At 39.7% G+C, this 17039-nt stretch overlaps 1 protein-coding gene across 4 annotated transcripts; it reads right to left on the bottom strand.

The window, feature by feature from the left end:
- Positions 1–419: 419 nt before the first annotated feature.
- slc16a3a (solute carrier family 16 member 3a) lies at positions 420–8030 on the bottom strand. Of its 4 annotated transcripts, XM_079634775.1 has the most exons (6): positions 7716–8030; positions 7061–7149; positions 4776–5012; positions 4293–4436; positions 3428–4216; positions 420–2475 (listed from the first exon to the last, which is right to left on the bottom strand). In XM_079634775.1, exons 3-6 carry the CDS (start codon positions 4996–4998, stop codon positions 2123–2125), a joined length of 1509 nt encoding a protein of 502 aa, XP_079490901.1. In that variant the 5' UTR covers positions 4999–5012; positions 7061–7149; positions 7716–8030; the 3' UTR covers positions 420–2122. The 4 variants fall into 4 exon arrangements, with proteins under 4 accessions (XP_079490901.1, XP_079490903.1, XP_079490900.1 ...); XM_079634777.1 differs by lacking the exon at positions 7061–7149 and having other exon boundaries at positions 4776–5007; XM_079634774.1 differs by lacking the exon at positions 7061–7149 and having other exon boundaries at positions 7716–8029.
- Between the last annotated feature and the right edge of the window lie 9009 nt (positions 8031–17039).

Raw genomic sequence — 17039 nt, 5'->3', positions numbered from 1 at the left:
GGCTGGCTTGGTTTTGCCCGTGAAGAAATATTTGAAAAGACAGCTGAAGTGTATTCAACATTTATTGAGCAGATTTTGTTTTATGTTTTCAGCAGACAAAGGAGAGGTCATCAAATAATGCAGTCATTCTTAAATTTTAACTAATGAGGGAAAGAAATACAAAATATTTCCCAGCCTGACTCAGATAGGCACAGTGGAAGGGCAGTTTGACAGATTATGGGGTTACTGAGTCTAAATTTCTCCTAGCTGCACAGAAGATGTATTATTTTTTCAATTACAAATATTCAATCGGGTAAGTAGTTTAACCAGTAGTGGATCTGATGCTGGTATAAAATTAGAACTAATGCCACTAGGCAGTGCAGTCAAACCTCATTTCTATTACTACAAAACAATGGGACACTGCATGCTTTTCTGTCATAATTTTCTAAAAATAAAAAATAATTTCACCACAATATCAATTGAGTTTGAGTACTTTTCATTTAGGTTTTCATAAATTTTTGGTGATTAGTATAAAAATAATAAAATAAATAATTTGTTGAGATTAAACTATTGAACAGCTCAGGTTTGTTAGACATTCAGAGTAGGAGAAAAAACAGGTAAATGCAAGTATTGCTAAAGGACTCTTCAAATGAAGTCATAAATGCAGAGATACCTGCTCTCTACTTCACTACGTTGACAATCTCTGCATAGCAGTGACAAGTTAAAAGTAGAGTGTCAGAAAAATAATTCACAGTAAAAACTAATACTGACTAATACAATTATATTGAACTAACATAAGCTTTTCAGCGGACCTGTTTCTGTCCTTTGACATTGAGACATAAAAAAGAATAAAAGGTGAAGTGTGGCAGTAAGTGGCAGGTGGCAATCCAGCGGGATTACAGTAGCTTTCTATCAGGAATGTTCGAATAATACTAAAGGAATATAACAGTACTGATCTTTAAGCAGGAAATCGTGGCATTTTCAGACGTCTACTCAAGCCAGTGGACCGCACTGCTCACAACGCACAAAAGCAAAGCAGTTCACATATTGCATGATGTCCCAAAGTATAATCCTCTAGAGATAGGGACATACTATTACAAAAGCGTGTAAACAGAAGGTGCATTTTGTGTGAGAAGTGGAAACTTCAGATATCTGATGTCTCTCCTGATATCTGAGTATGATCAGACTTTCTGTTCCTGTGATAGCAGTCTACTTGAGTTTTGTGATGTTGTGATGTTTTCTTAGTCAAAGGCGCTGTAATGATAGTTGTCACCATGAAATCGAAACAAAAGATTTATATATTTTTTTATGAAATATTGCAGTATTTATTATAAATGGTTTATCCGTGCACATCATTATTTTTCTAATCTGTCTTCATAATTTTTTGTTTTAAATGCAACACACCGCCTCTTTCTCAAACCCTGCAGTTTTGGTGTAACCATGGTGACCAAGCAATATTCAAGTATTGCTTAAATTTAAAAGGGGCAATTAAAAGCTTGACTCATATTTATTGTGTTCCTGGTCCTTTTTTGTTCCTTTCGCTTTTTGTTCTTCAAGAACTTTCAGCTGTGTAAGCCAAAATTTCAAACATTTTGCAAAACCCCTCAAAACTCATGAAAGCTGCCAAGTTAATCTATCACACTCTCAGTGTCCGGTTTGTCATATATGGACTGATTGACGGGCAGAAAGCGATTTCAAGTGTATTCCGATTGGCTAAAAAAAGCGTCTGCCAATTTTTATTTTACTGTTTATGTCTGTCACAGAGATTGGTGTGATATCTCAGTAGTCATTTCGGTAGATAAAATAATTTTCTCCAAACTACTCCATAAGAAAATCGCTTACAGCACCTTTAACCTAGTTTAACGTAGGCGTAAGTCAAAGAAATGTCTGTGGTTTTGAGCTACAGACGTACAGAGAGTGGCTTGTCCAGATCTCTGCGTGGCAGTGCAAATGCGATATTTTGAACAGCATGAGTGCAGTGTAGGCCTGTATTATTGATTAAATATTCATCTGTCAGTAAACAGCACACACATTAGGTTATCACATCAGACTACACAGTGACACACATTAACACTGCAACTCTCAATCTCCTCTTGTTTGTGTCTTCACAACCTTTTCGTAAGCAGGAAAGTCTTGATGTCCTTCAGAGGTCAGATTCTGGACTACCGGTGACGTTCATCTTCTGCCCATCTTTAACTTTAAGAAATGTTTCCACTTCTGTTGAATCCTCCACCACACTCTCAGGTCTCAGGTCACCCGAATTCTTTGGCTTTTCTGAGTTTCCACCGGTCTTGTGCGGCTCCTCTATGGCTGGCGTATAGGAGTGATTCTTTGCCTTGACTGTCTCTCCAGCCTCCACTGCAGCCTCTGGTGCCTCGGGCTTCTTTTTTATGAACAGGAAGTTGCATATGGCCAGCACTAAAGCTGCTAACACAACCTCAATCCCAGCCAGCAGGAAGACATACATGTAATTCTTAGTGTAGTCCAAAAGGCGCCCTTGAAAAAGCGAGAACAAGGTTTCAACAGCATTCAATGGATTACAGTAAGTGTATCACGATTTAATGATTAGGGATGAGCAAAACATGACATGCATAACATAACTGACTAGTTGGTGAGTTGTCAGTCTGCTTTTGTTAAGGCTGATTTAGTGCACAAAACTATTAGTCCACATACAAAAATAATTATAAAAAATAGAAATTAGGTTATATAAATAATTTATATAAGATATATGACCAGAAATACAGTAAAAACAGTGATATTGTGAAATATCTTATTTTTTTTAATAACTTAAATGTGACCCTGGATCACAAAACCAGTCACAAGTAGCACGGGTATATTTGTGGCAATAGCCAACAATACATTGTATGGGTTTACAAAATTATCTATTTTTATTTTCTGCCAAAAAATCATTAGGATATTAAGTAAAGACCATGTTCCATGAAGATATTTTGTACATTTCCTACCGTAAATATATAAAACATTTATTTCTGTGAATGAATGCAGCACAATCATAAATTGTCACATAAATGGACAATTTTAAAGGCGATTTTCTCAATGTTTAGATATTTTTGCACCCTCGGATTGCAGATTTTCAAATAGTTGTATCTTGGTCAAATATTGTCCTATCCTGACAAACCATACATCAATGAAAATCTTATTTATACATCTCGATTTCAAAAAATTGACACATGTGGTTTTGTGGTCCAGGGTCATATATATATAATTTACGTAAATAACACTTGCAGCAGAACATGTGCATTGTGTATTATGCATTTTTGTACCACAGCCATATAATGCTCTTTCCTGTTTTTAGCTAACCAAATTATTTTCGAAAACTGAATTCACATATAAAGTAACAAATTCTACATTTCTCACCCTGCTTCAGTTTAAGAGGAAGCTAACCTACAGTATCAGCCATTTTAGTTTAAAATGAAATTTTAACACTTACCAGCAGATGGAGGTCCAACCAGGACCGCAATGGCTTCAAACAGGAGAACTAAACCAATGGCGCTTGAGAACTTCTCTGTACCCACAACAGCCATGAGGACCTCAAACTGCAAAGCACCAACCATGCCATAAGAGATGCCGAAAAAGATGCAGAACACCACCAGAGAGGAGTAGTCTTTAGACAAGGAGCCCACCAGATCTGTGATGCCATTGAATAAAATAGCGAAACTGAATAGGTAGACGCAGCGAGGACGAACCCACGAGAGTCCTGCGATGATGCCACACGTGGGCCGTGCAAAAATGTCAACGAAACCCAGAACGGTAAGCAGGAGGGCGGATTTCGTGTCCTCGTTTCCCAGCTCTTTGGCATAGCTCACCACAAACACTGGAGGCACAAACAAACCAAGCACCATAATGGAGGCAGCGACGGTGTAAATGATAAAGCCCCGGTCTCTGAAAACACTGAAGTCCAGCATCTTGTGTTTGGGTTTGGGTTTCTTGTCGCCATCATCCGGTGTGTTTTCAATTCCAGGGGTCTCTGACATCTTTGGTGGGAGCAAAGGCCTCATTAAAGCCCCACAAGCACAGCAGTTCAGCAGTATCCCTCCCAAGATGAGGAAGCCCCCTCTCCAGCCATACTCATACTGAAGGACCTGCCCCAGCGGGGACAGACAACACAGAGCCACCGGACTCCCAGCCGCGGCCAGGCCGTTAGCCAGCGGACGCTTCTCACTGAAATATCGATTCAGCATAATGAGTGACGGCTGAAAGTTCAGAGCCAGTCCAAGACCTGGAATCAGAGGACAGAAATGTTTACATGTCACTGGATAGACATCAGTCGCTCAATAAAGGAGTAAATGAAGTACCTGTAATGACTCCTATACACAAGTAAATGTGAATGATGCTTGTGGCAAATGATGCCAAGATCATTCCCAACGATGCAAAGAGGCCGCCCACCAACATCACTGGACGACACCCAAATCGATTCACTAAAATGCTGCATAAAGGCCCTGCGAAGAGGAATGATGTACATCTGAACTGTCTGCATCTGGTTTAAAATGATTTACAAGACACTAATAAGATAGTTCACCCAAAAACAAAGATGCAGTTCCAAACATGCAACACAAAAGAAGATATTTTGAAGAAATGTGTTTTATGAGTCAAGGGGATCCAGTCTTGTTTTATACGCATTTGCCTTTCATTACTTAAACAGTTCAGACATTGTGTTCCCATGAGGAAAGTCATACAGGTTTGAAATGACATGAAGGTGAGTAAATAATGACAGGATTTTCATTTTTTGGGTCAACTATACATTTAAGACTTTGTTTGATTGGTGGTGAAGAACATACCAGTGCCATAAAGCATAGCCAATAGAATGGAGGAGATCCAGGCTGTGTCACTGTAGCCTACCCCAAACTCTCTAATCAGCTCCTTGAAGAAAACACTGACGGCCTTTGGAAAGGCGTAGGAGAAACCTGTGATGACGAAGCAACCAAAAAGCACAGCCCAACCCCAGCCACCATCAGGGGCCTTCACTCTACAACCTCCATCATCCAGTGCCACTCCACCCATGATGCTCTACTGCTCTGTGGAAAGATCAGACAACCACACACATGTTCTTAGGGGAATAAGTTGTAGTATGCATGTCAATAATAATGCCTTCAGGACCCTATACCAGAAATCCCATTCAGTCAAATGACAAAGCAGACGAGTTGTGTCGTGTCTTCTGCTGCCTCTGTGAAGAATCACTCTCGAAGTCTTGGGTTTTGATGCCAGAAGACATCAGAGATATGAAGTCTGCAGAGCAACTATAGAGTCTGTCTTTGCACACTCTTATACAGGTTTCCATATGCTCTCCCTTAAGGCGTGGCCAATACATTTCAAACACGCCACTATTGTTTAATCAACTTTTTACCATTTTTGGCTATGACTCCAGTCTGTTTAGGCCCCAACCTATTAAGTGGAACAAGAAGTCTCAGCTCATCCCATATTTTCTCTAATGTCAAAACGAGAGGCTCAGCTCAGCACATTGGAACACATTCCATTCTCTTACTGTCAAATACACGACTATAATATTGTTAACATAAATCCCATTGATTATACTTCATTATACTTTATTTTAAAAAATCACATTAACAAAAATATTCCACATAAGGGCAACATTGGAGTAATAAAATGTTTTTTACATTTCTCACAAAGCTGTTAATAAAATGCACAGCTCATATTTTCACACCAAAAACAGAATTTGATGTAATAAAAATAATTTCACATACAAACATCTTAATGGCTTTATTCTTTCTTCTGAGATTCCACCTATACAGTATACTGGAAAACAGCCCCGGATGTCAGGGACCAACAAAATATCAATCCACACATAGACATCTATATGAATTAATAATAAATTATAAATGTGTTCAGCCATTGGGTCAGATTTCTGGCAGCCACGCTTACTTTTAAAGTGACCTTACGTAAACCTCGCTCCAGAGTCCAGAACAAGACGATAACTCGGCTGAGCTATAGTCTGCATCAGGTCAGTAACTAGTTGGCATGTCTTTTCTTTCTATGTGGAGTAGCCTAGCGTATCAAATTAATGAAATAATAACCCTTTATTTTAAACGTGCTCATGTGAATAGCTTATATAGCCTGTAGTTCTGCTGACATGACTTTGTTTTCCCTCACTGGAATTCCTAACTTTCATAATTCTAAAACAACATTCGAAAGCAATAAATATAATTAAGGCAATTCTGAAGGTCGATCACACCGTACAGAAAAACACCAATAAACACGTTTGTTGTGTTTTGTCGGATCAGTGTCTTAACCCTGTTGGCGTTTAGGGTTTGTTTTCAACTGACTGACCATGTTCATCAGTGTGAACAATTGCGGTTATATGAGATTTGTACCTTGTTTGTTCGTGTTGTTGAAGCATAATACAAAAAAGTGTGAACAGTTATTTTCCATAATTCTAAATCCAACTGCCAACTTGTTTGTTGGCGTTTGTCTGTGCGCGTCTGTCAATCATCATTGGAGCGCCACCCTCAGGCCGAATAACGCAAGGACATTATAATTCTGCCAAAGGTGTGTCTGATGTGTTCAGCGATTGATTAGAATATAAGCTTAATAAATGTTTATCATAATATCATAAACTAGTGCTAAGACTCAGAATCTGCTCTACCCACATTTATGGCCAAGAGCCGCTACTACTGAAAATGAATTAGAGAAAATGTTATTATGACTTTTTATGACATTTTAAAAATAGAAATAAAAGACTACCATTTATTAGGTTATCTCGTTTTTATTAGGTTGATGAGTGATAAATCTCTGAGCTTCTTTGTATATTTAAAATGTAGGCTATGTAGGATAGCCTATAATTTTTGTGTCTTTTTTTTCCTTCTTTTTTTTCAGTGATGATGACTATAGCCTATTGCCACAGATTTATTGTTGACCAGTAATACTAACCTGACTAGTAGCCTATTTGGTAATAAAAGCTAGGTTTGCCATGGTAGCCTACATTTTGTAAGGAAATGGTAAATTTGAGGAAATAACGCACAAGCCAGCACATCTGCTGATCGTTCAGAATATTCCTCGATTCGGCTCTAATGAACGGTCTACGTCTGAACCATAGACTGGAACTCACCTGGTTAAAATGGAACCTTAAATGCCCTTCCTCATCACGTACAATGTCAGATGCGCAATAGCGGCACTTTTACGCGGTCCGACGCATTTCTGTAAAACAAGCCTCTAGTAGGCTAACTTAATCTTTTATCCAGATCAGCTAGTAGCTATAACACTATTCTTTGTCTTAAACATTGGATGCATTTTCACAACGTCAGGGTGTTCCGTAATTCTTAGCAACGTATTTCCGAGTCACCTGTTACGTTTGTAGGCTATTTGGGGAATATATCAAGGGATGCTGTATGGATGCGGGACAGGCTCATGCGCAGTACACATTTATAATGAGATGCAAGGATATATAAGTTAATAAATACTCAGTAGCCTACATAATTTATCATGCATGATATCTATATCTACACAATAGCCTTATTATGAATTGAGGCTTTATGTGCAATGTCGATTTTTTAATTATCAATATAGCCTACATGCAGTTTTAAATTTCATAGCACATCAGATCCGCTTCATTAGCCTACATCAAACATTTAAACGAGGTCCTACAAGATCTCTGCAAATATATCTTTATCTGGAGAGGCTAATTAACAGCTAAAACATGTTTATCCAAATCCTTTAATTGCCATAATATTCCTGTATATAAACTAAGTGTAAATGGTACTTACTAAACAAATGATTCTCTTCCACCTTCAGATTTCAGTTCTGATCACCGGAACACGCTTCTAGCAGAATGTACGACAATATCTAGACGTAAATAAGAAAGAGAAACGCGACTAGGCGGTGTTCTGTGGACTGGGTCCTAGAGTCTGCTGTTGTCATGTTCACCTAATCGTGCGTGTGATGTAAGCATTTATTTCTTCGTCTTGTGCAACTGTGTAAAAATAACCTGGCCATAACTAAGGTTCCGTAAGTTGTAAAATATTAAAGTAGCAGAACAGGAAATAAGTGTAATTGGAAATTTAAATCTGAAATGTTTGTTATCTCAAAAATTATATCTGAAAAAGTGTATAGCCTACTGAGTTTCAAATCAAAATAGATTTTTATTTTTTATGGAATAGGACTATTTATTTTTATGCATTTTTATTAATATTTTAATGCAGTTGCCTATTTATTATAAATTATTTATCAGTGCACATAATTATTGTTTTAATTCATCATAATTTTTCATTTTTCCTTTCCATAACCATCTTGCAGCGATATCTTTTCTCTGATTACGTGTTTACTGGCGCGAGGGTGGGACAACCTGTCACTCACGTGACATCACAGCAATAGCAAACCACAACCATCCAATCATGTCTTTGAAGACAAACTCAAGTCCCGTCCTACATTTTTTTCCTTGTTTAAAGACCAGGGGGCTGTTCCATAAAAGCCGCTTAGAAAAGCGGGGATTAAAGTCCAAAACGCGACTTGAATAAACCTAACAAATAAGTTGGGGCTAAAGCGGTTTCATAAAAGGTAATTTAAGTTCACGCAATCCCACTAATTTGATCCAGGTTTATCTAGTCTAGATAACTGCGTGTGCACGCGTTTCTTAAGCAGCCCTGAAGGTCGATCATAGATCAAATCGATCCACCATCAAACTGCATATATTTTGTGCTGTTTTATGCGTTTGAGACGTGGTGTTTGCAAAACTTACATTTCACAGGAATATTCTCCATCTGAAAATCTTAGAAAGTCGTGCAAATAGTTACATTTTGCTGTAAACTTCACATTGAATGAGCGCTGCTGCGCGCATGCGCGCCAAATCGGAGCGCAATAATTCTGACTAATATACATTTTGCTTGGAAAATGAATAGGCTATGCGATATTTTATAACACCAGAAATATCTTCTAATTATAATAATTTATCTTTAGGATGTTGGATCAGTTGCAGTGAACTTATATCTCATTAAACTCATATATTTTATACTTATAATAAAACAATTGAACAGAAGTAGGCCTAATTCAGGGAAGAAATTTTTAAGAAACCAAATATAATAAAGATACAAAATATAGTTTTGAGTTTAGGACCTAAGCTACTTAAAAAAGATGACTTATACTTATTTAATTAGAATGCTGAGAATTACAGCTTTTAAAGCAATCTTTTTTTTTTTTTTTTGGAGAAAGCAAGAATGTTTGGTTAGATTTAGTTTATACAGTGCATTATGGAGAGGATAACATGAAATTAAGAGCAAAAGTTACATTTTGAAAAGTAATGTGCAACTCTAAAATCAAAGAATATTCCATAAAATAAAGGAATACATATTAGCCTATAACTAAATAACCTTCCCTCCCTTAATTCTAGTTATTTGTTATTTTATTTATTTACTTATTTAATATTTAAATAATATTACTTTAATAACTTATTATGAATTATGTGTCATTATAAGAGTTTGATATAAATATGTGAATGTTTATTTTTCCATTTTTTTTCATATGTAAAAGTGTCTAACTACTTAATGGTTGTTGTTCTAATAGTTTTTAGGTGTTGGTGGGTATTATCACAAAAGAAAAAAGTAGAAGGAAAAATAAGATTTATCGGGGGAAAATATTATGTCTTTAAAGGAACTATCCATTTGTATAATTGTGAAATGTATTTGAATTGAAAGAGATAATAAAGTACATAAAATATATATATATATATGCTAAAATATTGGTTGTTGGACATTAGATGTCCCTTAGAATTTTAAACCTACAATTTAGTGTATTTTTAGGATAATAACTGTAAAGGGACTGTTGTAATGGGGTAAATCAAGTGTAGGTTAATACAATTACTAAGCTCAGATTCATCTTACCAGTTTAAATGTATACTGTGCTTTTGTAATTATTTCTTTTAAATGTTGTGTTTCATAAATTTTTAAAACTATCTAATTAAATCACAAAACATTCAGCCAGTAAGAAAAGTAAACCTGTAGGATATATATATAAACCCCGACATATATATGTTTTTAGGTCTATATTGTCTAATTTATCATTGTAGCCTTAAGTTGATTTTCTTTACTGTATATTTATTTTTGGACTTATAGTGGTTAATAAAGTCAAATAATGGTATGAGAGATTGTCAGTAATTGTGTTCCTATTGGTCAGTGTTAGAGGATCTGTGCAACAACTGAGGCTTAGCCTGACAGTTAGCCTGCCCTGGACCAGGCTAGTTTCCCAGCATAAATTGCCAGGGTAACTGAGTTTGAACTATTTTAAGTTTGCTTTATGAAACAGAATCAACCGACAATAAGTCTGACTAACCAAAATAAGTCTGGCTTATACTCTAATCTTGGTTTATGGAACAGCCCCCTGGTTCACTCGGATTAGATACGGCGTCGGTGGCCCACCCAGTAGTGCGCAACAAAACGAAATTTAAAAAGCAATCATAAGTTCACAACACAATGCCACAACGAAATGAATCCACAACACAACAAAATAAAGCCACAACACAAGGAAATAAAGCCACCACAAAATAAAGCCACAACACAACAGAAATGCTCCCGACCACTAGAGGGCTCTCGGAGCGTGGTAAAGTTAGTTCTCCTTGCCATTGTTCTGAGTCAACAGTCCAAAAATGTATCAACACCACGATACGTTTTAATAGTATGTAGCTAACCATTGTATTTCGACATTTATTCATTCAAAATCATACCTGCATATTTATAGAAGAATCCGACGAGCGTTCTGTGTAGGCTGCCATCTTGTGGCGACGCCATTACTGAGCTGTTACCGGTATGTAAACAAACCTCCGTGATAACGCACCCTCGATGACAGCTACAGCCAGGCAGAATGACTTGTTGGGTTGATGATGTTAGACAGTGGCCTCCAGTCACAGATGAAGGTACAAACGATCTTACAGATTATTTATGAAAATAGCTTGGCAATAACTATGCTAGCTAGGCTAAATTTAGCTAACGAGGAAACTATAAAAAGATCGTCCATTTGGCAACAATAAATAAATGAATGACATCAAATAAACGAATTCATGTTTTTCATTTGTGTCCATTATTTATCTAATTTTCACATTGCAAAAGGCAAGGGTAAGGTACAGCTAGAAAGTATACATAATATCGACCAATTATGATGGTGTTTTTAAACCATGGAAAGAGGTCAATATAACAGCAGAACAATGTCACATAACGTTACATTTAGCTCAGAAAAGCCATTAATGACCATAGCATGTTAATTGAATAGAAAAAATAGCTAGAGAGGAGATTTTGCTGAGCACTATATTACATATTTATTATATTTTTTACTTATGTCATTAAATAATTGTTATTATTATAACAAAAACTGCATTATATTTAATTTAATTTGTTATTTTAAACCTTTAATAATACCAGCAGATTGGGCCGTCTATGTTTACAGCATTACAGAAATCTGTGTAAACCGTATGGCACCGGACAGGGGCAGTCGACCCGGGGTATTTTATGTAACTCACAACGTTTACTCTTCCAAACTGAAATTGTACTGCCACCACTGAAACAATTGATAACGGAACATGTTTTCCCACTCGACATTATAAAAGTTACACGTTAGTGACAGTCGTTAATCGCGGGCTGTTTATTCCAGTGGACGCAAGTTGCAACTAAACCAATAGGAGGCAATGGCGCAACGCTACCCAGCAACAGCTCAGTTATGGCGCCCGCTTTACTTCCGGTAGTTTCGCCGGATTCGTCTATACTCTAGAATGCTTTGACGCACTACTACCACAGCGTGGAATTGGTGGAAACCACTTATAGGCCGGGAGCCAGGTCCACTCCTCAGGATGTTTTTTGCTACCTTTTTTTCACTATTATTTCCTATTATCTTATACCTTGGGCCATCACAAGTTGATAATGACCACCCCCAACTCGGCCCCGTTTGGTCTCAGGGGCCAAAAGACTCCCTTTTTGGAAAAAGCTATTGACGGAATTATGTAAATGTGAATATTAATCTACTGCAGCTACATAAATGGTCATATAACCCTACAATTTTGCATGGTGTATCCTGACACATAGGGGAAACTAGCAGAAAAAAATTTCCGGGGATTTCTGCCTTTTTGCTGTCAAATATCACCCCCAACATACCCCAAAAGACTAAAAAATGTCTGTCCGCCTGACAAATTGTCATCAAAAGTGATCATTTTCAAGCATTTTATTATACATATCACTGCCTCAAATGTACATGAAAAACTTCCCAAGTTTATAAGCTTCAATTTAAGACCAGGATGACCTTTCTGTCTAGTGGATTACAGCTGGTATAACCAAAGTTCTCCCATGTACCCCAAATCGGAGAAAACAGAACTTTCAAGCATTACCATTCCAGATATGGGGTTAACCCCTTATATTGGCATCAGCCATTACATATTTTAAACAGTAATATTCTATACTAAACCTAAACTAATCTTGACAAACTATATATCATTTGAAAGCTTACAATCTCTAGTTTACATGTTTGGTGACTGATTTTCAAAATAAATTACAGAGGAGCCGTAATTTATCAATTTGCAACAAGAATATTTTCATACTCCTAAGGCGTGTTCAGATCTTTATTTTGAAATAGTGATGAACATGAAAAATCATGAAAGAATGGTAGAAACCTCAGTTCAAAAGATAGCATCCATTAAATTCTTTTTGAAAAAAAGTCTGAAAATGTTTTGAATATAAAGAAAAAATATAATAGATTCACCATTTGTGATGTGGCAGCAAGCTATAATGCACATACCTGTTTCTTTTTGTGTTTCTTAGAGGTTGAATTAATTTCAAAATCTGCCAAACTTCCAATACTACTTCTGAATGGGATGTCTACTTCATAAATTGTATAAAAAATGTAAAAATAATGGTTCAGATCACTCAAACAATATATGGAAATGGAGGCGCCCTTATATGGGCAGTAATGTCAACTAGTGAAAAAGTTTGGTACTGCGCCCAAACAAAATCTTACTGAAAGCTTTTTTTTTGAGATATCAACCTAAAATTTGAAACACAACATGTTCAGACTTTTGGCTTTGATTTTTTTTGGCATTTTTAGAGTCCAACAGGTTTTGAAAATATATTGTAACGAGGTTCAATGTGAAAATGCAGGGAAGGAAGCAGACAGGGGTCGGCGTAACTGGGACACTCGTTTATTTCAGTCCAAAGTTCAAAAGAAAAGTGCGCACAGAGCGCGTCCACTATGCGTTCAGCACAGCAAAAACAAATCATAAATCCAGATTCTCTCAATGTGAATTCTCCCAGTTTCAGCAGCATCAGACGAAGTCCCAGTCCAACTCTCTCTCCCTCTCTCTCAATCCCGCCGGCTTATATCCCGTCTCTCCACGCCAATTACTGCAATCAGACACAGGTGTTCATCATCTGCACTTGACCTACTTACTCACCGCTCGGCTCCCTCCTCTCTCTCCCGCTACAGACTTCGCAAAACCACGCCCCCCTCGCCACATATATATTTTATATAAAATATGAATAATAACATTTTTAACATTGTACATTTTCATAAACTCAAACTTCTATAACTTTCTTGTCCATCCATCCATCTTCCGCTTATCCGGGGCCGGTTCGTGGGGGCAGCAGTCTAAGCAAAGATGCCCAGACTTCCTTCTCCCCAGACACTTCCTCCAGCTCTTCCGGGGGGACACCGAGGCGTTCCCAGGCCAGCCAGGAGACATAGTCCCTCCGGCGTGTCCTAGGTCTTACCCGGGGTCTACTCCCGGTGGGACGTGCCAGAACACCTTCCCGGAAAGGCGTCCAGGAGGCATCCGTAACAGATGCCCGAGCCACCTCAGCTGACCCCTCTCGATGTGGAGGAGCAGCGGCTCTACTCTGAGCTCCTTCCGAGTGACCGAGCTCCTCACCCTATCTCTAAGGGATCGCCCAGCCACTCTGCGGAGAAAGCTAATTTCGACCACCTGTATCCGGGATCTTGTTCTTTCGGTCATGACCCACAGCTCAAGACCATAGGTGAGAGTAGGAACGTAGATTGACCGGTAAGTCGAGAGCTTTGCCTTGCAGCTCAGCTCTTTCTTCACCACGACAGACCGATACATCGACCGCATTACTGCAGAAGCTGCACTGATCCATCTGTCAATCTCCTGTTCCATCCTTCCCTCACTCGTGAACAAGGCCCCAAGATACTTGAACTCCTCCACTTGAGGCAGGAACTCTCCACCAACCTGAAGTGGGCAAGCCACCCTTTTCCGTCTGAGAACCAAGGCGGCCTCGAATTTGGAGGTGCTGATTCTCATCCCGGCAGCTTCACACTTCACCGTCCCAGTGCATGCTGAAGGTCCTGGTCTGATAGGGCCAGCACGACAAATTCATCCACAAAAAGTAGAGATGAAATCGTGTGGTCCCCAAACCGGACCCCCTCCGGCCCCTGGCTGCGCCAAACATGCACCGGGAACAAGTCTGACTTACTGCCGACAATGCGTTCCAAGCTCCTGCTCCAGTCGTACAGGGACCGGACAGCCCTTAGCAAAGGACCCCGGACCCCATACTCCCAGAGCACACTCCACAGGACGCGGTGATGGACACAGTCAAATGCCTTCTCCAAATCCACAAAGCACATGTTCTACTATCGGCCGAATTCTCCTCTCCAGTACCCTGGCATAGACTTTCCCGGGGAGGCTGAGAAGTGTAATCCCCCTGTAGTTGGAACACACCCTCCGGTCCCCCTTCTTAAAAAGGAGGACCACCACCCCTGTCTCTCAGCCCAAAGTTACTGTCCCTGACCGCCACATGATATTGCAGAGGCGTGTCAGCCAAGACAGCCCCACAACATCCAGAGACTTGAGGTACTCAGAGCGGATCTCATTCGCCACAGAGGAGCTTTTTGATTACCTCGGTGATTTCAGCTTGGGTGATGGACAAGTTCACCTCCGAGCCCTCAGCCTCTGCTTCCTCAATGAAAGACGTGTAGGTGGGATCATCGAAGTATTCCTTTCACCGTCCGACGACATCCCCAGTTGAGGTCAACAGCTGCCCACCTCCACTGTAAACAGTGTTGGTAGGGCACTTCTTCACTCTCCTGAGGCGCCGGACGGTTTATCAGAATCTCTTTAATGCCAACCGGTAGTCCTTCTCCATGTCCTCACCGAACTCCTCCCAGGCCCGATTTTTTGCCTTCACAACCACCCGGGCTGCACTCCGCTTGGCCTGCCAGTACCAGTCAGCTGCCTCAGGTGTCCCACAAGCCAGCCAGGCCCGATAGGACTCCTTCAGCTTGATGGCATCCCTTATTTCGGGGATTGCCGCCTCGACAGGCACCGCAGACCTTACGGCCACAGCTCCGAGCGGCCGCTTCGACAATGGAGGTGGAGAACATTGTCCACTTGGACTCAATATCTCCAGACTCCCTCGGGATCTGGTCGAAACTCCGCCAGAGGTGGAAGTTGAAGATCTCTCTGACAGGGGACTCGTTCCCAACAGACCCTCACAGTACGTTTGGGTCTACCGAGTCTAACCAGCTTCCTCCCCCGCCCTCGGATCCAACTCAGCACCAGGTGGTGATCAGTTGACAGCTCCGCCCCTCTCTTCACCCAAGACATACGGCCGGAGGCCAGATGAAACGACCACAAAGTCGATCATCGACCTCCGGCCTAGGGTGTCCTGGTGCCACGTGCACTGATGAACATGGTGTTTGTTATGGACAAGCTGTAACTAGCACAGAAGTTCAATAACAGAACACTGCTCGGGTTCAGATCAGGGGAGCCGTTCCTCCCAATCACCCCCCTCCAGGTGTCACTGTCACTGCTCACGTGGGCGTTGAAGTTCCCCAGTAGAACGACAGAGTCCCCAGTTGGAGCACCCCTCCCAGAGACCCCAAGAAGGCCTGCACTGCCGATTGGCCCATAGGCACAAACGGAAGTGAGAGACCTATCCCCGACCCGAAGGCACAGGAAAGCTACACTCTCATTTACTAGGGTGAACTCCAACGCATGATTATAAAAAACCCACACCAGCCTGCCGCCTCTCACCAACCCCGGGCCTGGCTCCAGGGTAGGGCCCCGGCTGCTCCATTCCGGGCGACGTCACGATCCCCATTTTTTATTCTAGCATAAAGGGTTTCTGAACTGCTCTTAGTCTGTCCCGTCACCTGTTTGCCTTGGGAGACCCTACCAGGGGCATATAGCCCCGGAGATCATAGCTCCTAGGATCATTCGGGTACTCAAACCCCTTCACCACGGTAAGGTGGCAGTTCAAAGAGGGGCCAAATGTGAGATTTATTAAAGTCCACAAAGTCAACTTATGACTAGTGTGCAGTCTGTTATCAAAAAGCCAACCATGGATTTCACATAAACACACAGACAGGAGAGCTAGAACCACTATGGTCTGAGGGCGACATCATGGATAAGCAGCAAAAAGGTCTAAGAACCAAATAAATGTTTACTATTTTATGTTTGAGCTGTATTTTAGTTTCGCAATTTGGCTGTAAAGAATGTTTACCTGTACAGAAGGTTACTAACGTTTACTCTATTGAAGGTTGGCTTTTTGATAACAGACGGCACACTAGTCATCTTTATTCCTTGTGTTGCAAGGACTTTGTGGACTTTAATTAATGTGACCCTGGATCACAAAACCAGTCACAAGTGTCACAGTTTTTTTAATGCCAAAAATCATTAGGATATTAAGTAAATATCATGTTCCATTAAAATATTTAGTAAATTTCCTACCTTAAATATATAAAACATTTATTTTTGTGAGTGAAGCACAATCGCAAACATAAACGCACAACTTTAAAGGCGATTTTCTCAATGATCCGATTTAGTTAAAAATTTGATTATTCATATTTTATATAAAATATATATTTTTAAAACCTGGTGGACTCTAAAAAGGCAAAAAAATCAAAGCCAAAAATCTGAACAAGTTGTGTTTCAAATTTTAGGTTGATATTTAAAAAAAAAAGCTTTCAGTAAGATTTTGTTTGGGCGCAGTACCAAACTTTTTCACTAGTTGACATTACTGCCCATATAAGGACGCCTCCATTTCCATATGTTGTTTGAGTGATCTGAACAATTATTTTTTACATTTTTTATACAATTTATGAAGTAG

Source organism: Phoxinus phoxinus, assembly GCF_949152265.1.
Source record: "Phoxinus phoxinus genome assembly, chromosome: 1".
Classification (NCBI taxonomy): Eukaryota; Metazoa; Chordata; class Actinopteri; order Cypriniformes; family Leuciscidae; genus Phoxinus; species Phoxinus phoxinus.
This window is presented reverse-complemented; position numbering and strand designations above follow the sequence as displayed.

Excerpts from the sequence above, each read along its gene's own strand:
- slc16a3a (XM_079634775.1), bottom strand. The coding sequence starts at position 4,998 with ATGGGTGGAGTGGCACTGGATGATGGAGGTTGTAGAGTGAAGGCCCCT. Across the intron at positions 4,217-4,292 it reads GTGTATAGGAGTCATTACAG|GTCTTGGACTGGCTCTGAAC; the intron begins GTACTTCATTTA and ends CTCTGATTCCAG. Across the intron at positions 2,476-3,427 it reads GGTTGGACCTCCATCTGCTG|GGCGCCTTTTGGACTACACT; the intron begins GTAAGTGTTAAA and ends CGCTTTTTCAAG.